Source organism: Mycetomoellerius zeteki, unplaced genomic scaffold, assembly GCF_001594055.1.
Source record: "Mycetomoellerius zeteki isolate Tzet28-1 unplaced genomic scaffold, Tzet1.0 scaffold70, whole genome shotgun sequence".
In the NCBI taxonomy this organism is placed as follows: domain Eukaryota; kingdom Metazoa; phylum Arthropoda; class Insecta; order Hymenoptera; family Formicidae; genus Mycetomoellerius; species Mycetomoellerius zeteki.
The window spans coordinates 162,640-184,037 of record NW_017257720.1 but is presented as its reverse complement, the minus strand read 5'-3'; the positions used below and the strand labels follow the sequence as shown (position 1 = coordinate 184,037).

Sequence of the window (21,398 nt, the reverse complement as noted above, 5' to 3'; positions counted from 1 at the left end):
CGAGGCGGAATAGAGCAAAATGAGGCTGTGCGACACTCAGGGGAGAAATGCCGCTTAAAGCGAAAGAGTGATCCTCGAATGTAACAAATATTTATCAAATTAATTTACATTTACATACATTAATTTAAATTTAACATAAATTTATTCATGGTTTACAATTATTAGATTTTTTAAGCATGATGCAGTCAATAATAATTATCAATAATAACATGAATGCAATATTTCCCACGTCTGACTGTGTTTAACTTTTACTACTTATGTATATTGCATAGATGTTTTACAATAAATATAATTTTTATGGAAACAACGGATATCGGCAATCATGTAATGTTTCAACAGTTAGCTAAATATCGATGGTTAATTAACGAAAGTTATGCATATATTGTTTCGCTATGTACGTAGTGTAATTTATAAGCATCAAATGAATTTATACATTGCGTACACACATTTGGTTTCTAATTTCATGTGCCATTTGCGGGTGGACATTTCAAGCGATATTCTCATGCGTGTACGAGTCCAGACGGCAGAAATGGCTAGATTGTTTGACTAACGACATTCAGTCTTGGTCGTTTCTATCGCGCCAAATTTCGTGTCTAGAACCCGTGTGCGCGCGTGACATGCAAATTGCTTTAATTTATACGGGATCTGGAGACTGTTGTTTGGTCAGGTTGGCGACTACCGGCCAGATTGGGGTGGTTTGGGTTTGGCGGACGTGCCTGAGCATCGATTGCCACGCTTGGCACCATGCAAGTCGTATTCAGTCATTTAAAAGCTTTCTCTGTAAAGGGGCAAGAATAACTTAATAGAGGAATATAAATAGGAGTAACACTATTTGCGCAGTACGATCGTTATAAGGAAATCTTATAAAATCCTTTTCATCTACTTCGAAAATATACTACGCATAAACCTACGTTTGATTTGAATATTTTTTTTATAAATTACATTTTAGCTATAGCTATATAGTAAATATCGAATATTGAAATCCAAAAGTTTATGCTTTATCATAATCTGTTATATTATTTTTTTACCGGAACCAAGGAACAGAAAGACTTTATATATTTTATTACAAATTCTATCAACAAAAATATCACTTAATATTCGTATTGCTTACAAAAAATACTTGTTTCTTTCTAACGTTAACTTTCGTATATGTATTATGTGAGAATCATTAAGAATTTAAACGTATTGTTCGTATCAATCGAAATTCACGCAAAGGTGCGTGTGTGTTAGATACGTGAACGATAGTAATTTTTTCGCTCCCTTGGTTATAATCGACCATGATCAGAGAAGCGAGAATGTTTCGTACAAATTTCGAGTATGGTGAGTGACGTGACCTATAACTTCATCCCTGCTTACGTCGATATCTCATAGAAACGTTAATCTTCACGATAATGGGGATGAACAACTGCGATAAAAGGTTTTCGATGTACTGTCATTCATCCAAACTTGAATAGTGTTAACTTTTAGATCCATGTTAGATTTATTAATGTTACCCTTTCTACTCTGTGATACTATTATTAATATAATCATGACGCTAAATAAAATTGTCACAAAATTAAAAACAAATTGTAATTAAATGTCAATAGAATATGTATACTTCAACAAAGTACTATCGAGAAACTGGTTTGCGTGACTATGTATTATTGCTATGATTATTATTCTAATTATTATAGTTATCTACTAGCTGTAAACTTTTTAATGTTCATATTGTCGGTGTTATCGAAAACATTATTTACTTAATCATTACATTTTTTGCATAATTTTTTTACAGAGTGTATAAAAAATATAATAAGTTATACATAATAAAAATAGCATATAGCTAACATTTATGTTATATGTATTAATTTATATGTATTAATTTAAGAAATTAATCGTTAATTTAATAGAGATTATAGATTGTAATAAAAGAACAGCTTATTCGGTAGCATATGATGAACATTAAGATGTTTTTTTTTATTATTATTGTAGCTAATCCATTTGAGCTATTAGAAGCTGTTATTAAAATGAAAATATCAATAATAGTTTTTAACAATTGTAAGTAAATCAAGTTATATTAATTTTATTTTCAGAACCTAATAATTTAATACTCGATTATAGCTAAGAATACAAAGTGAATTATTTAAAAATATCAATCATTTCTGGATCAAATTTTATACCTCCTACGTTGATAACTATATTTTGGAACCCAGGTGGGCTTTACCTGTTCAATATGATACAAGATTGTTGTGCGAAAGTGCATCTCATCGCAGATCCCGCAATAATGTGGTCGTAGAGCTTTTTATCGTTTCTCCGTTGTAGGTGAACTATAAACTCTTACATAATTCATAGAATAAACAGCATCAGTGAGCCGTGAACTGGACGGGCGAAGATTCATAATATCGGCGATGCATCGCAAACTTGAAAAAAATACAATAAGCTTTCTGAATAAAATCGATTTTCGTAAAGATTATTTGTTTTAATTAGTCAAACGAACAAAATGCTCATGTCTAATGGTCGTCATAAATTTTTATGTGCTCAATTTAAGATTTTTAGGAATTTTATATATGAATTAATTTTATGAATTTTAAGTTTATGATAGGCGCTTCTAAAATTAATTATTATGCCACTGACATGTTTCGTAAGTTTAATGAAGTTATATTGCAACGAAGTTATTCCTTCATATTATCCTCTTTTTGACTCAAATTTTTATTAATTTTTAAAAAATTTGTTAAATATTTATTTTTAAGATTTTTATTTTTTCTATCACATTTTATATCAGTTTTTATATTTGTTTTTTTTAAAGCACGTACTCAAATGAATTCCATTGCGTTCTATTTTAGATTCACTGGATTGAATCACAGAACTTAATTACCGTAAATCGGGTTTGCCTAGTCCGGAAGAAATTTCAGATTTCGATTAGTTTAGAATCAAGAATGATGGAATTACAAAATCCAATTACCGTAAATCTTGTTTTTTAGTCGTCTACGGAAGAATTTCAGACTCCATTTGGTCTCGAGACAGGCGATCGATCTATGTGGGACCATAAATTTTGTTTTCCGCGCTAGCCAGAGAGGAATTTACGGTACTATCTTTGAACATTTGATTAACTTTCTAACTTAACACATCGAACGTATCGTCGAGATTATATGACTGGTGGTCATGCCATTATTATTGTATAACTAGGTTGGTTTCTCCATTCTTTTTTGTTAATTTGAATGAGCGACTCTATCATAATATCGATCAGCATTGAATATGAAGTTGTGGAGATTTTTGTATTATTCATACATATAATTATCACATGCGTTTAATAAATATTTATTAATATATGTGACATTTCGTGAATAGTGTCATTAATTATCAAATAAATTATCGCGTCGAATTTACTAATTCATCTGGCATTTATCGATGTAAAGGTATCTAACAATAAGTGCGCTGACATAATCTTTGTCAATCCTAGGATTCTGGATTGACCTAGGCTACTCTAAGTTGCGCGAGTATATAACCCCAATCTGTAATGCATGCGCGGCGAATTAGTAAGAGGATTATGGCCCATGTACGATCGATGAGAATAGGATTGGCTAAGATCGAAGAAGCGCCGGTCAATGTAATGAATGTTCCCTTTTCATAGTACATCAGGTTCTTACTCTGGATATAGCTACTTAGAAGATTAAAATTTTATGCGCATTCATATCTGAGATAAAAATTGATGAAATATATCCTGTTTTATGTGTAAAATTTTTGCGTTTAATAACACTAAGATAAAATATTTATTAAATTAGTTTATTAAATATTTATTATAAACTTTTATTTTAAGTCTTTCGATTTGAAATTCGCGAAAAAATATACGTAATTAAAAAAATTGAAATCTATTAAATGTTAGACTACCACATATTATGTAGTATTATCATATTTTAATATAGAATTTTTGCTGAGCCAAAAGCTTAACTTTTTAAAAGTAAGCATTTGTTTTTTCTGATTTGAAACAAATCAAGGGGGAAACAACAACAGAAATAGTTGCAGCTGTTGACCGTGGCATGCATGTATTATACAATGAAACCATGAGATTTGCGCATTCAAGATGTCAGCCAGATGATATAGAAGATCGCTTCCTTTGTTCTAATATCTTTCTAGTTTTCCTAGTGTTGAGATTATTAATCGAGATAAAATAAAACTCACAACGAGATGGTGACATTTAGAGATCTTTAAAGTCGCGCTTATGCTGAAAGAGATAAATTTGCTTACATCTGAATTATAGCAAATATGTCATTATACAATAAAATTGAATACATTATACAAATTCAATCCTTGACAGGTGACTATTTTTCGTCTTAATTTTTAGTCCTCGCGTTGCGGCGCACGCGCACGTGCATAACGTGATATTGCTTGTTCTAATCTCTATTCTGTCATCCACCTTTTAATGGTCACTAGCTACGGAGCTACTTCGACGATCGCAATTCGCAAGCACGAGCGGCGCATGGTACCGCCGCGGCGCCGTCTCGATTAGACGAAATAGCTCTGAGAGAATTCACGGCATGTGGCGCAATATTGCCACGTGTAGATCACATCGTGCCAGGTCGAAGAAGGCGAAGGTGGTTGTCGAGTGGTGGTTTAATATACGCTATGAAAGACGCGTATTGTATACTATGTACATATACACACATATATTACATAATACACGTTATACACGTAAAGCGATACCATACGTTACCACCGACAATTCCATAAATTTTATACGACTGAATTCGTGCTTGTGATGATAAAGAACACTATATCCTGGATATTGAGATCATTATTTATTTTTCAAAATTGTTCTGTATTTTTTGATAATTAAAAAATTGTAATAATTATCAATCGTATTCTTGTTCGTAAAAAAAATACAATATTTAAAAATGCAATAATATTTATTTAAAATTTTAAATATGCGATTCTTATAGATAGAGCGATTCTTTGATTTACTTCAAGTAAAAAAGTCCATATAAACATGTGTCCTAAACGGCTTAGTTTCCGAAATAAAAAAATTTTAATGTGTAGTAATAATCTGTTTATTTGAAAGAAATACAACTTGAACTAGTCAAAAACTAGTCAAAAACAGAAAAAAAAACAAAAACACACAGGCTTCAGTTCTTCTGATGAAATAAAACAATTAGATGAATTGTTGAAAATATCCACCTTGCGATTTTGATGGACTGAAACAATTTGGCTCGAAAACGTATGTACAAGCTAACTGACCCGCAGCAACATCAGAACTGAAGTCTATTTTTGATTTTGTGATTTTGACTTTGTCACTTTGTTTACGGTTGTGCGAATGGTAAACTCACGTGAAGCAAGGCATATTTATGCAGGAAGACATCTCCAACGCAATTTACCGTTTCGTCAAATATTTACGAACATTCACCTGTATTTCGGAAACTAAGCCGTTTAGGACACATGTTTATATGGACTTTTTTCTTGAAATAAATCAAAGAATCGCTCTGTTGAGTATGGCAACATACTCCCTGTATTAACTAACACCCTGTATATTTATACTACTACTAATCAAAAGCAGACAATTGACGTTTACCGTAAATCGTTAGGCATTAAAGTGGATTGTCCTTAAACGGATAGGTACACATGTCGATAGAACATGTGAGCGTTTCATTGTTCCGAGAATTACACGTAAACCATTTGTTCAGGAAATCCCTTACACCTATATATTGATTGCTAAAACATAATTACATATAATTCCATTAATGCTCGATGTAGAGAATACTTAATTTTGTATGTTTTTACTTTTTTATATTTTACATGTCTAGTTTTATAGGATCTTCTTTTTTGATTATAATAGGTATTTAATTTCTAAATTGAGCATATTTTTAGAATATTTATTTTAAAAGAATTACGTATTCAAAGTCATATTATAAGAAAACTTTATAAGTATTGATCCATCGAACACTATCAAATTAATGATTAACAAACAGAGACTTGCAAATTGAATGAACCGGTTACCATCGCGTGTAGATCTTAGTTTACTGAAGCGTGCAGTCTCTCGCGCTTGACTTCGAAGCTCGCGGGGACGGCGAGGCCAAAAGAGCATCTGCCCGAAATACCTCGTAACATTCTCTAGAAGCGCATGTACACCGACATACCTACATGCCCATAGAAATTTCCTGTCACGTTAGAGTACAAAGCCCTACGACGCGAAATTTATTTAGGGCTCGCGCTGCACAATTTGCTACGAATTCGCCGCGACACGTGCGTCAGAAAATTCACCCTCTCAGCAATATAGGGTGAGGTACAAGATTAACCGAGCCAGAAGATTTTTCAGATGACAAAGAACGCAAAATATTAAGAAAAAATCCAACAACTATTAATATGATAAATATAATTAAATTATTATCGACATTGCATCGATCAAACTGAACTTTCTAAGATACGAGTATATTCATATATTTACCTTAACAGGATAATTTTTCGTGGTTGAAATAATACATTAAGTTACATTTTACATAATCTGTAGACTGTAATATTATTATTTATAATTATAAATAATATAATATTATCTATAATGTATAAATCCCGCCTGAGGGATTATTTTTCGCTATAAATTATTTACAGCTTTAAAAGATGCTTATTAGCATTAAATTATGTACATCTTTTTAATGTTTATTAACACTTATTAAATTACTTACAATTTTATTTGTGATATTACTACCCCAATTCGGCTTATGATTGCGTTTCAAGAAACTGAAAATGATTTCAGCACGCAGTTTGTAGAATGGGATATGTGTATCATTCATACCAAAAATCATACCGAAAATATTATTTAAGCATTACAGATTTAGCTTAAACTGTTAAGGCTTTAATGACTCATTGTCAGTTGTGTATTCACATTTGCAGTCTTAAGACACTTCGTTTATACAATATCGTTTAAAGTAAAAATATTTAGATTGTCTTTATCTTCAATTTCTTTGAAAGACGTATGAAAAAGCGTAGAAAATGGATTCTCTCAAAGCTGCTCTTAAATCTTTCTAACAATAAGTGTTGAGTCATTGTGCTTTCAATCTGTCGATTTAATTTGCTTTACCTCGTTTTATACTGTCACGCAAGATCTGATAACTGTTTGCACCAGCAATAGGAACGCATCCGACGTAGTTTTATCTGTGTATTCTTCCTTATTCCATCTTTATGTCTTTTCCATTTTGCGCGACGTACAGCAAATTAGTTCGTTAGATGCGGGTTGCAATGTCTTACATAATGGATTCGTGACGCGAGCAAGACCCTTTCATGTCTATAGTCGGTTTAGCCATCTACTCGACTAATTAGCTTGCCTTGACATAAACACGGCAGTTGCGTAAATTATTGCACTAATGCAAACACTGCGCTTTGATAGAACTGACCAAGCATGAAGAACTCTTGCTTTCAATCGATACTTTTTACGTTTGCTTTTATGAGACTGCAAGTTAAAACATGTTAGAAAAACACGTTAAAGTTTTTCTCATTAAAATTTTGTTTCCATTATTTTATCTAATCAATCTCTTATAAATATTTTATTATTTTTTAATAAAACTCTTGTTACATTTTCTTCTTTAATTTGAAACATAAATTTATGTTTGTGTATTATTTGCAGTATAAATTCTTTCTGTAGCTGTACGTTATATAAGATATGAGGCTTATTGTACGAAACACAGCTGCAGAAAATAGATATCTATATTATTTATGTTTGTCGCCTTAGCCTATAACGCAGTTTTAGTATAGAAACCACATATCTTTTATAACATTACCGCGCAAAAGTCATATTAAATCCATTTAATGATTTGACGAAATATTTACGCTACACCGAAAGAGTAATTTTGCTAGAGAATCTAAAATTTAGCTAGATACAGATTTAAAAAATAATTTTGCTAGAAAACAATTAGCTTCAAAAGAATTAGATAGAACGACAAAATTGGTTGCTAGAATATCAAAACATTTTGCAGCATTGCTCGTCATGCTTAAGATTGATGGCCCAACAAATTATTTTCAGATCTTTATCTAACTAACTTTTTAGATTTTTCAGCAAAATTGCTCTTTCAGTGGCACACACTATTATTCTATAAAAATAAATTGAAAGATTCACAGACATACATAGATGCAATTTTGCCTGATAAAAATTTGAGTGTTGATTCACCCTTAGGCTTATCCGTCATATTATGCATCGCACGCCCATGCCATTCGTACATTATGCATGTTAGTTATAAAGGTAAAGGAACACGGTTGATCGTACTGCAGCGTGTAGATGTTTAACCATTGCGCCGTATATTCGCATGTGTGGCTTTGTGTCAGACAAGACTTAAGCATGTATTCGATCACAAATGCAGAGATACCTGCGTGCAGTACGTATCTTACTATCGAGGGTAATAAACGTAACCAAACCGCCTACAAAATCAATTCACATAATTCGAACTAGGGCGTCTTGCATTCCACGATATCAAGAATAGCATACTGAAGCAAATTCGCTTCGCGTATGCAATTAGCAGTTGCCATCGCACCACGAAGCACCATTTGATCTTTCTGGATGTAATTCGAGAATTCAATTGCGTACATACGCGCGCATCGATTCCCGCGCTCTGAAATTGATATCATTTCAATGAACGTCATGCTCGTATTTTGCGTTAGTGTGGCCCGAATGGGATCTCGCATTTACCTCGGATTACAGTTTACGTCAGTATGTGAAGTGGGAGAGCATGACTAGGAAAAATGGTCGGCAAGTTTTCTGCTGCGTATTTGATATTTCCCGTACTTTAATTAGATTTTTCCTCATTTTGCTCTGCCAACGTTTTCCTACAGAAAAGCTCCTTCTCTCGATGGAAAGATTATATATTACCACAGTTTAAAAAAAACATATGCGTATATTTTGCTTGTAAAGGGCAGTTTTTCCAGAATTAACTTTAGCATGTATTGTTTATTTTTATTACGAGGGCAAATCAATAGTACCCGTGTTTGAAGACAGGTGACGTTGCTGATGCAAGTTGGCATTACCATCGTGTACTACCATCTTTCAAATGACGCCATACAAAATTTCAGAGTGATTCATGCAATAGCCTTGATTTGACAGCAATTCGTAGTGAGAGTGTTTGATGTTTTCCGATACAATAGAAAAAGAACAATATCGATCCGTGATTCGCTTTTTATTTTTGGATGGAAAAGCGTGCGAAGAAATAAAAACGAAGTTGGATGCCGTCTATGGGAACCCTTCACCATCTATGACAACCGTCAGATATTGGTTCAACGAATTCAAACGTGGTCGTTCGTCTGTTTTTGATGAGAAGCGCCCAGGCCGCCCGGCAGACGTGGTTACTGAGGAAATCGTTGACAAAGTCCACGACATGATTCTCGCTGATCGCCGAACGAAAGTGCGTGAAGTAGCAGAGGCCATAGGCGGAACGGCATTCAATATTTTGCATGATAATTTAGGAATGAAAAAGTTGTCGGCCTGATGGGTGCCGCGATTACTCACGGTGGACAACAAGCGAATGCGGCTATCAATTTCAAAGCAATGTTTGGAGCTGTTCAAGCGCAATCCGAAGGAGTTTTTGCGTCGAGTAGTAACTGTTGATGAAACATGGATTCATTACCATACACACCGGAGACCAAGGTACAGTCAAAACAGTGCATTTCACCTGGTGAACGTGCTCCGAAGAAGGCCAAGACGGTCCCATCGGCCGGAAAAGTGATGGCCACTGTTTTTTGGAATGCGCAAGGCGTAATCTTCATCGACTACATGGGAAAAAGCAAAACTATCACGGGGCAGTATTATGCTGACTTATTGGGCCGATTCGATGTTAAATTGAAGAAAAAACGTCCCCATTTAGCGAAAAAAAAGTGTTGTTCCATCAGGACAATGCATCGGCTCACTCCTCCGCAGTCGCCACAGTCAAATTGGTCGAATTACGGTACGAATTGCTGCCGCATCCACTGTTATACTCTCCGGATTTGGCCCCCTGCGATTTCTTCTTGTTTCCAAACTTGAAAAAATGGCTCGATGGAAAAAGATTCACGTCGAATGAGGAGGTCATTGTCGAAACAGAGGCCTATTTTGCAAAGTTCGACAAATCGTATTTTTCGAAGGGGTTAAAAAAATGGCAAAAACGTTGGGAAAAGTGTATCCTCCTAAAAGAGGATTACGTTGAAAAATAAAAAAAAGTTTTGTGAAAATCTTGCGTCTTCATTACTAACGGGTACTTATTGATTTGCCCTCGTACATTTTGTTTTTTCTTTAGTGTTAATGCTTACCTAGAAATATCTATACGTTATAGATTTAAAAAAATTGAAAATCCTATAAAAGTAAAAATGATATGCAATGTCCTATTGTTGAACTAAATATTTAATTTGATCCATATGTTAAAGGAGCTTCATATGACAGAAAATGGTAACATTCGACAGGACTGACTGTATAGTCGTATACGCGCTACGAATCGCGACAGCGAACCGTCCTTTTTTCCCCTAACACGCTACTATAATGGACATGCAAATTATATTAACGTCAGGTGATGGCATAATTCAATTTTTGTTGAAATTCCTCCATTCTTTTTACACCGATGCGATGCTATGCCGATAAGCATTCTTTACGGTACCTTTATTGAAAGAAGTTGTTAAATTTTTTTAAATTATTAAATTCTAAAACTTATTATTAAATAAACTTATAAAAGAAATAATTTTTTCTCTAAATTCTTTGAATATTTTTAATATATGAGGAGCAGACTATTTAAAATGCATTTTGTCCAAAATTTATATTTTTCAGAAAACGAGAAAAAAGTCACAAGAAAACTATACATTTTATAAAAAATAACAATATGTGCCAATCAGTAGTATGTGAAACAAAATTGTTAAACAATTGCTAAAAATGTCAAACAAATGCAATTTTGTTTGTCGTTAATACACTTCAAATGTATAGATTTTTTTAGTACCTATATAATTTTCAACGTAGGTATATTTTTACATATATAAATTTTTCAATTTTTTACATATACAAAATTTTAGAAAATTCAATTATAACTAATTCTATTTTACATTTTACAGAGAAGAATTGATAAAATAAATTTTGTTTATCATTATTTAGTGTATTTATTCAGTTAAGAATAATTCGATTTAGAAATAAGATTTAATTTGATAGGTTAGATTTACTTATACATCTATTTATAGATTAAATTCAAGCTTATATGATTATACTATCTTCATTGAATGTATAAGAATAAATTTTTTTATTTGTGTTATTAATACATTTTATAATAAAAAAGGTGCACTTTTAAATAGAAATATTGCAACATACTGTATCGAAAATTGCGGAATATAAGTAAACCTGTAATTACTCGCACATTGTTTTGTAACTATTCGTTGCTCGGGCAAAAGTTGGAGACCTGCTCTAATGATTTTGCATTTAAGCGAGGTGGTAGAAACAACTTTACGATAATGGTTCCTTAAGTAGCTTTTCAATTGTCCAAACGTACTGTTTTGACAAAATATACCATGTTCTCGTAATTTGGTCAAAAAGTTAAGTACAGTGGTAATTTCAATTTTAGTGATTTTATGTAAAAAAATATGCTGTTTTATGATATATGAATAATATTGCCCAGGAAAAAACATATTTTGTTTATTTAATGCATTTATGTGAATCATATATACATATATATCACTATTTGCGTATAATATATGTTAGTAGGTTTGTATAAACAGCAAATACGTTTAGATATTCGCATTACTTATCGATATCTTTGCCAAGCGATGTTCTATCAAGATAGCCCGTTTTGCATAGCTATAGAAATTGCTAGCTATAATTCTGCAGATAACAATGCAGCTGCATATTCATGAAGGCGCCGTACAAAATGCAATAGCCATTTATCTGTCGTTATATGGGAATCCGGAATTTCCAATCGCAACGATTCCAAAAATCGCAAGTGATATCGTACTAGTATCGTAACGGTAATGTTTCTGGCTCTGAAAGTTGATGAAATTCCTGAATTTTAAATTTAACAAAAGATATCCGATGTATCCTTTTTTTTTTTAATACGAAATACCTATTCGAGTGCGACCTCGCGCTTCCTAAATAAGCTATGACTGCGGAGAATCTAGTTTCGCCGGAATGCTTTTACATGATACCCACGTTCTGCAGACACCGGCACAAGGGGGATTCCGAAACGACGCCTTCTCTCTTTCGTATTCCCAATAGTAGAAGATTCCACGTACAACCAATAGCATCTATATATACGTAGTAGTATATAAAACTACTTGCTTTAACCAAATGCGTACTTTAATCAACTGCTTGCGTGCTCCAATTTTTGCTAAACTTAACATGAAGGTACAGAGAAGAATTGATAAAAGAAATTTTGTTCATTGTTACAGAGATGAGAAATCAGAAAGATTTAGTGTAAAAGTTTTGTTAAAATTTAGTGTTAAAGTGTTTTGTTAAAAATTTGGCAAGATCTTGTGTTCGCGTAGTACACTAATTTGATATGCATATCGATGAATATTGATTAACTCTTTCGATAGCGAAGCTTATAAGCATAAATTAAACTTTGATCATATGTTCGTAATATTGACGAGCTTGGAACTATCACCCTACGTGCCCTATCCTAGAAACTTTGTTGTAAAATCAGAAAATTTTCATGCAGAAAATATAAAAACTTGGTTTTATGTGCATGTTACTTTACTACAGTATCATGTTCAAAAATAACGAGATTTTAATGTTTTTACCTTCGATCAAATTCTTTTGTTGTAAGAGAAATACCTTACTTTGAAAGATCTTCCAATGTTTCATTACTGCCTCCAATAGCTTCGCTTATACAATGAGATAATTGGTGCCTCTTCTGTACTAACTATACTTTAATATTCTTGATGAATTAGTCAAACTTTCATAATTTTAAACTATATTAAAGTTTTTCAAAGATGTTATTATTAGAATAGTATTTTACGATTAAAAAATTCGCCGTGATCGATAATTATACTTCATAAAACTCTTCGTGTTTTTTTTTCGTTTTCTGTAATGTAGGTGTTATTTTCTTTTAGCGGGGAAATCAGGCACATCGAATGCGAAAGTTCCACGCTTAAACTGCATTCTGCGAAACGTGTGATTAAAACAGGTAACGCGATACGTCAACCGTATTTCACAACAATAAACTCTGGAGATTCGTTTTCAGATATGCCGGATCGAGTGACACCCGAAACTACTGAACACGTATTTCAACGGGTACGATATCGTATGGCATATATTTTCCCGAGCTAAGTGCTGTTCGCAGTGTAAAAGCAGAATTGATGTATTACGCCGACTGGCACGTTCCAATTCGCGCCGCGACTGCGGTAATGCTTGCGGTGTTTCGGACAGCTCCCATTGCACAGCATTATGATCATGACAGAAACTCGAGCACATAATTCCGCGTACTTGCGCGTCTTGTCTGGCGTCTGGTATTATCCGCTATCGGACAGGCCTGATGATGACTGATGGAAGACGGCCTATTCGATTTGTCGTGACGCGAAGGGGTGGAACGGGGGTTAAAAAGTGAAGTGGATCGCAATTACGAGGCTTCTGCCGCGACGTCCGTGGCATCAAGCGGAGAATTACCTCGTCTCGGCCGACAATTAGTCCGGTTTCGAACTCCCTATCGCCGTAACCACCCACTATTGTACGAGGAATCTTTTGCCGAGCCTGCGCGTAGCAGAAATAGGATTACCGTTTCTCTACCCCTCGATTCCCTTAAATCTCATTTCGAACGGACGTGTCTTTTCCTTTATTTTCTCTAGCCCAATCCTCCGCCGAAGGGAGTTTCGTGGTAAGAATTAACCTGCCTTGATGTTAAACCACGATTCTTACATCCTAATTCTCTGGTTAAATTTATATGTGAATAGCTTTATTAAATGTTTAATTTCTCACGCTGCTCTTCCACCAATATCAATTACTTTCGAGCATGAATCTTTGTCGTTAATTTCTTGTCAACACTAATAAATTTATGCGCGACGGAGTTTTATCATTTGAATGACGCATATTAAGATATATATAAACGACAAAGTTTATTTCACTGTTGACGGCATTGCAGCACGGCAGCTATTCTCCAACGTATTTTCAAAGTTCAGGAGCTGGAACTGTCTTCTGACAATCAGAGTAAACGGAAGAGGAAGTCGGTGCGACTGGCAAAGATCTTGGCTCTTCGAGAGCAACTAGTTACAAATGATAAAATAACAGAGTTCATTTAATCTCTCGTTCGTGCGTTCCATTAATTGACGAGAATCAGCATTGTTTCTTGGTAAGATAAACTTTGTCTATTTTCCTTTCTTGTCCGCGCTTGTTAGAAAAGACAAACCGTCCATTTTCGTGAATTATTTTGTAAAATTACATTGATTCCGCGTCTTTATTACTTTTAATATCTAACTTATATTTAAATTATAGTGTACTTTAGTGAATTTTTAATTTATTATATTTTCATGTATTAAAAAATTTTTTTAATTTAACATTTTTTAAGTATTCTAAATAACAAGAACTCTGTCAAAAAGAGTCACGTTTAAAATATATTCCACACTGAAAAAAAATGCATGTAATTTTACATAGAAATTACATGTTCATGACTAGAAAGTTACCTAAATATGATTGGAAATTTACAATTTCCAGTAAATTTCCAATCATATTTAAATAATTTAGATAATTTTCCAATCATAAACATGTAATTTCCATGTAAAATTACATTGCATTTTTTTCAGTGCGATAAAATAAAGTAAATTATTACCAATTTTTATATAATAAAAACGTGCAATTGACATTCTATGTCTTTGGATGTCGATTTTTTTTATATTTAATCATCAAAATTTATTTTGAAACATATTAAAAACTTTAATATTTTTTTAGGAAATAAACAGAATTTTATTAGTTTCAAATTTTGTCGCGTGTCAGCTTCACAAAAGCTGCCTACACCTTTACTATTTTGTAATTGTCTGCATTGCTGAAATATTGCGTAATTATATTGCTGATACAGCAAAGAATTTAATTACGCATTACATTCTAATAACAATACGATCAAACGTTGATGCTTGAAGACTACATCGCGTTAATTAAAGCTTAAAATGTAGGACTCAGAATAAAGGATTCCGGGAATCTCGAGAATTTGATCGCGCTCTTCGGTTCATTCTTTCACGTGGAATTTGTTTTATCGCGCACAGCTAAACTACTCCCATAAATTACTTTCTCCATGCGATCAGATAATGTCCTCAAATTCACGCGCACAACTTCCGCCGTAGATCAATCTCTTTTCCAACCTCGCTGGTTGAATGGATGACCGAGCGACTCACACTACTTCGAGAAACAGCATAGCATTACGTCGGATTTCGGAAACAGATCGTTTCGAAAACTCGCCGGACAGATTCGCGCGCGCAACCCATAACTTAAATCCATTACCATGATTTTTTTCAAGCAAATATATTTAAAGTTGTTAAAAATATGGGAAATTAAACTATTCATTATCGTTAATAGAATCGCAGTCTTACATTAGTATGATATTTGAGATTTACCTTACATATCGCTCCCTTACTTCAAAAATTAGATAATTAAAAAAAACTTTATTTTCGAGCTATTAACATAAATGAATTAGGTAAATATTATCTTATCAAAAGTGAATTAATTTAACTTCATGTAAAAATCGTCAAAATGTCAATTCAAAAAGTGTGGCTTAAAAAAATCGTTGAAATTATTAACCTAAAAAAGGATTTTTTTTTTAAGAGTTGTGAAACGAAAATGACAAAAATTTGGTAAAGAGTTTAAGATTATATTTTTTTGCCGATATTATTTAATTACAATTATTTTCTGTTAAGTTGAAAAATATTTTTTCCCCTTTCGTGGAAAATTTAATTTTTTAGATTATGTCACTTTTGTGTGAGGAAGCGATACCATTAATTTGTTATATCGTTTTTTTCAATGTTTTTGTTATTTTGTTGTGCGCTGCTATATAGGCAAATCGCATCGTATGTGCCATGTGTCATCGTACGTGAAAAATTAAAGTTTAGATTGGCTGAAGCTTTAAAAATTAAACGTGGAATGGGTACGAAGTTAAATTATGCATCATGCAAATGTGTCTAAATGGAACAGCGTTTGAAAATAGACGATCCGACCGCGGATCGGTATACTCACGGATGGTAATAATCAACAATTCATCTCTCACCGTTTGATGAGGCGTGTCAGAATAAACCTCAAGGCAGAAGATGAGCAATCGACGGTCGATTATTTACGTTTCCATCGGGAGAAGAACGAGCATAAAAATGCTACAAAAATGCAGGGACATGTAGGAAACACAAAATTTCCATCGTGCCGCGTGTAAATGTGGTATGACCGGAAAGAGACGGGTATATCACGGTAGACGGCTACCACGGAAATTGCCCACCTGCCTGGTTTCCACGATCTCTTCATCCCCCGGTCCCTATTTCGAAGCGTAGATATATGATAAATCGAAGTGCATCGAGGTACTTTCTCATTCAGAGAAGGAGATATGGTCATGCAAATGTATATTGGATATTTTATCTTATTTTTGCAAAATATATAATACTTTCATAATTAACAATTGTTATTAAAACGATACGTTATAATAATTTATACACTCCCAATAAAAACAGCGAAAGGTACGCTATATTATTGCTACACATTTTCATTGTATATTTCGTGCTTTTGTCCGCTCATAGATAATTTAACTCTTGAAATGTGAATAATTAAATATCTATACTTGAAGTCGGTTATAGAAATTCACGAATGAATAAATACAGTATTTCTCTATTTCTGAAAAGTAATAGGCAAGTTCCTTTGAAATGAATTATAGAAACGATTAATCCTTTTAATATTCCCACCCTTGATCAATATCATTAATTAGAATTTTAAAGAAAGATACATAGCAGTAGGCGATCTTAAAAAATAATGAATATGTAATAGCAAACTTTTACTGCAAATAAAAAAATTAATTAATTAAATATATTTCTAAACTGCATGTGAAATATGATTGTTATGTTATAAATATTTCTTCAATTTTTTTACAAATATATGAAAGTATAATTCTGGAAGAATATGATTTTAATTTACGTTCATTATTACGCAGACGCGTTTATGCATATTATTATATGTATAATATGTTTGTGCATACATATTATTTCTTCCTTTCTCCCTTTTAATTTTATATTCGAACAATATTTCTCTTAATAATTCTCTAGTTATTTTAGGAATGATATTTCTCAGACTATCGTACAACTGTAACTACTTCAATAATATTGCTTCATGGAGCTTGCTAGTATACCATTTCCATCATTACTATCCTTACAACCACTAGTGGACATAGCACTGGAAAATATCGATTCTCTGTGGAAATCATCTTAATGCCGACTGCCTTCTCTTGAATTAAGGTCAATAACCAAGATGGATGAGGCTTATAGAATTTCTCTGCGGGATATTTGTAGACCTCTATCCTATCTTCTTGTTTTCCACCACATCACCTGAACTGTCCACTTGCTTAATCTTGGCATTTCCTTTCCATTAGTTTTCAGGTAATTGAATTGATGATAAAATGTTACTGTATTAAATATGTTTATTAAATTCTTTTTTAACACAGAGGCAACATATGCTTACATAATATAATCGCACAATTAATATTTCACTGATCACCACTGTTAATAGTTATCTCTACATTGTTATAAGTGTGTGTTCAATAAACAATATATTTTAAAACCTCTCATGCAGATATTATCAACTCAAAGTGTAATTTAATTTAATGAACATTAACTTAATTAAAATTCACATAATTATTATCTTATTTAGTTAATTTAATTTTACGAAAATGTGAATGACAGTTAAAAACTAAAATTAATTATTATGTAAAATTTTTATTTTAATGATTTAATATACATATACATAATAAATAATATACATATTAAATATTTAAATATTTTAATGTAACTTTATAAAATCTACGGTAAAGATAATTCTTGGTTAAGAGGAGTACACTGGCACGCGCATCCCGTCGTATTACAGAATAGACCACGGATATAAGGATAGAAATTAGGAGCGGTCTAAAGTTTGATAATTAAGAGAGCACTATTCGCTAGAGTGGTTTGTAAGTTACGATGGAGTGTGCGTGGTTTAGCTACCGTTATCTTCTATATACGTGATACTCGAGCGCCGTTGCATCTTAACTTCGACCTTCGATCCGGTCTTCGTGGTCCTCTCTGCGCTCCTTGGCTGGCGCAGTTAATGCCACTCCTATCCTCTTAAGATATCGCATTATCACTAAGAAGCTTTCCGCGCAGGACGCAAACTCTCCGCAAGTATAAAAGTGGATCGGATTAAAACTTAACGTGGATCTTCGCATAATTGCATTTCTAACAAGCACACCCATTGCGACGAGGTAACGGTGACCTTCCTCGATTACATGGAGCTCTATTAAACGAAGTGTCGCGCCCATCCGCCGATCAAATTCTTTTTGTGGCGAAACTTGTTACTAAGTGACGAATTAATCGATAATAAACCGGTAAATATATATTGTTCCGTTTTTAACGCCTCATAATTGGATTGTATTATTAAATAATTTTATTAATATGTAATATATTGATTTATTGTTCTTGTAAATATTTAGAATGAAATTTTAATATACTAATCGATAAATTCTTATATCCTGTTGTGAACAATGCGATTCGTTGTGGCGCGTCACTTTGTTTAAGTTCTCTTCGCGCCCGTCTATTCATTACCTCCTTTTGGTTCTATGGCTCTATCGCTCGCAACTTCTGACTGAAACCCGACGGTGTTGAAGTTAACCAGAACTTATACCCAGTTTATGCACCTGTCTCTTCCCTCTTATAACCTCTGTAAACGTGGCTGCGGCCTTTGCCGCAAGCTGCTATTCCTGCGAGCGCGAGATTGCAGCCTCCGCATCGTAGAATTCGCAACCTGGAACATCGTCGAAGAGCGTATCAGGTTCACGCACCGCTGGCATAATACCAGGCATGATTCAATATAGTTAGCGCGTCTTCTATTAAGATCTGTCAGTAACAAACTCAACTTTCTACGGCCAATTATGGCGCGGAATGGACTTTAAATGTGAGCATTCATGACTCTGTATCCAAACTAAATTCAGAATTTCGTGATTCAAGATATTACAGCTTTCTGATTTTACACGAGCATAATTGTTCTCAGGTTCTTCATGTTTTACAAGTCGAAAACATACCTATTCATATTACCTTCTAAGTAGAATAGCTAATAATTAGCTAAGAGAGAATCATTGTATAAATTAAAGTATTGGAGATGAACAGAAATTTGCTATTTGCGTATTTTTATTACGTTTACTCAATCGATTTTAGTAATAGGAATTTGTAAAAACAAATTGATAGCATCAAAGTCAATTATAAAAACAATTGTATGATCGCGAATGAAAATAATCCCGTATCAGTGAGACAATAATATCTCAGGATGTTTTTTTTATAGTAAAAGTACATTTATAAAATACGTTATTTATACAAATTTAATAAATTTGTATAAAAATTCTGATCTCAGTATGATTCCAGACGCATATGACGCATTCAGTATTGCGCGGTTCATTTTATTTTGCTATTTATGTAAACGGCACAAATGTATGTAATTGTGGCATATCTCGAGCGCTCATGATTTTAACTTGATATTTCTCGATCGTTATATATAATATTTTGCGATGTACTTATTAATATATATTTATTAATAAACTCTGATCAAAGCTCTTAAGTTATGCGATGTTCTACATGGTATTTCTAATATTCTACGCAAACGCTAATCAAATTCCCCCTTTGTTTTAATTTGTAGATAATTCACGACGTACACATCGAGCCAGCGCACGAAGTAAAGAAACGTAGCATCAGCCAGCCAGTACGCATTCTGCTATCTTACGACGAAAGCGTCTTCAGGTGAGTTCGCACATTCATGTTTCCACGAAATTTAACGGTATTTGTCGACGGGCACGAAATTACTGAGAGTTACGGATCGACTATATCGGGGTATAAATCGAGTTCATCTCGCAGCACAGCGAATTGCCGCTAACTATCTTAAGCGGCAATCTCCTGCGAGCAATCGAAAATAGAGGAATGCTCAGCTATAATTTGATTTATTCGCGAATTCGAATGCTTCCGATTTCATGTGACGTGGAAAATTTATCAAGATATTAAAATAAGAAAGTGCTTTAATAATCTTCCTTTTCAAATTTTAAACATCAATTTTCCAGTTAAAAATTAATTTCTCAGAAATATATATACAGGGTGTTTCCAAATTAAATGGCAAAACTTCGGGAGCGTGTAGAGGAGTAAAAAACTAAGAAAAAAAGTCCTATAGACATATGCTCCTTTTTGCTTTGTTTCGCAGGAAATCACGAAAAAAGAAAAAAATATATTTAATTTATTATTTTAATTATTTTATTTATAAACTTTTTAATGAAGATTTTGTTCGAAATGTGCACCTCTTGCAGCAATACAAGCATTGCATCTGTCAAACACGGCTCTTGTAGCAGCCAGGCACTGTTCTTGCGATATTCTGTTCGCTGCAGCTACGATACGATTTCTCAAATGTTGCTCTGATTGAATAGGCGAAGAATAAACTTCTTGCTTCAGAGTACCCCATGCATAGAAATCTAATGGCGTTAAGTCGGGCGAACGAGTTGCCCAATGTACTGCTCCTCCACGTCCAATCCATCGTTGTGGGAATTTTCTATCTAACCAGGTTCTAGCGACTCTGCTGTAATGAGCAGGGCATCCATCTAATTGAAACCACATTTCAGTACGTTGTTGTAATGGGATGTTTTCTAAATAGTCAGAAAATTCATTCTCCAAGAAATTTAGAAAACGGTCCCCATTTAATCTTGCAGGTAAAAAAAACATTTTTTTTCGATTTCTCTGAAACGGAGCAAAAACGAGCATATGTCTATAGGACTTTTTTTCTTAGTTTTTTACTCCTCTACACGCTCCCGAAGTTTTGCGATTTAATTTGGAAACACCCTGTATATGAAGAAAAAAGTATAAATTTTTTAATGTATTTTAATTTAGTACAGTCTTCTAATTCCTTGGATTGTAATACATGTTATAAGATTATATTAAAATGTGGAGAAATATTTTTCTCGCTTGGTGAAAACAAAATTCAGTATATGTAATTAGGTTAATACATTCTGTAATTTCTTTTTTTCGTAATAATTAATTTCATACGCGCGCCTATGATCGCAATGCACTTGAATAAATACGGTTTTTACAGACGTCTTCTTATCGCCACGCTCACAATGGGTGTGTCCAACCCGCTACGCATTTTATACAATGCACAACGGGATCTTTTGCGCAGAGCTAATTTGGTAAAGTGCTCATAAATAGTTTCTCTGCCGTTTAATTTTCAAATGGTGGCAGAAATTAGCTCAACTATCGCGTAATACTTTCGTTACTGTACGACG

General features: G+C 33.4%; 1 protein-coding gene across 2 annotated transcripts in view; it reads left to right on the top strand.

Annotated features, from left to right (window-relative positions):
* The window catches only part of Invadolysin (leishmanolysin-like peptidase, invadolysin), a 290,690-nt gene that overhangs the window by 117,169 nt on the left and 152,123 nt on the right, over nt 1-21,398 (top strand). For both annotated transcript variants that reach the window (XM_018457989.1, XM_018457990.1), the window contains exon 2: nt 19,778-19,878. In XM_018457989.1, coding sequence (XP_018313491.1) covers nt 19,778-19,878 — 101 coding nt within the window. The remainder of the gene's footprint in view (nt 1-19,777; nt 19,879-21,398) is intronic.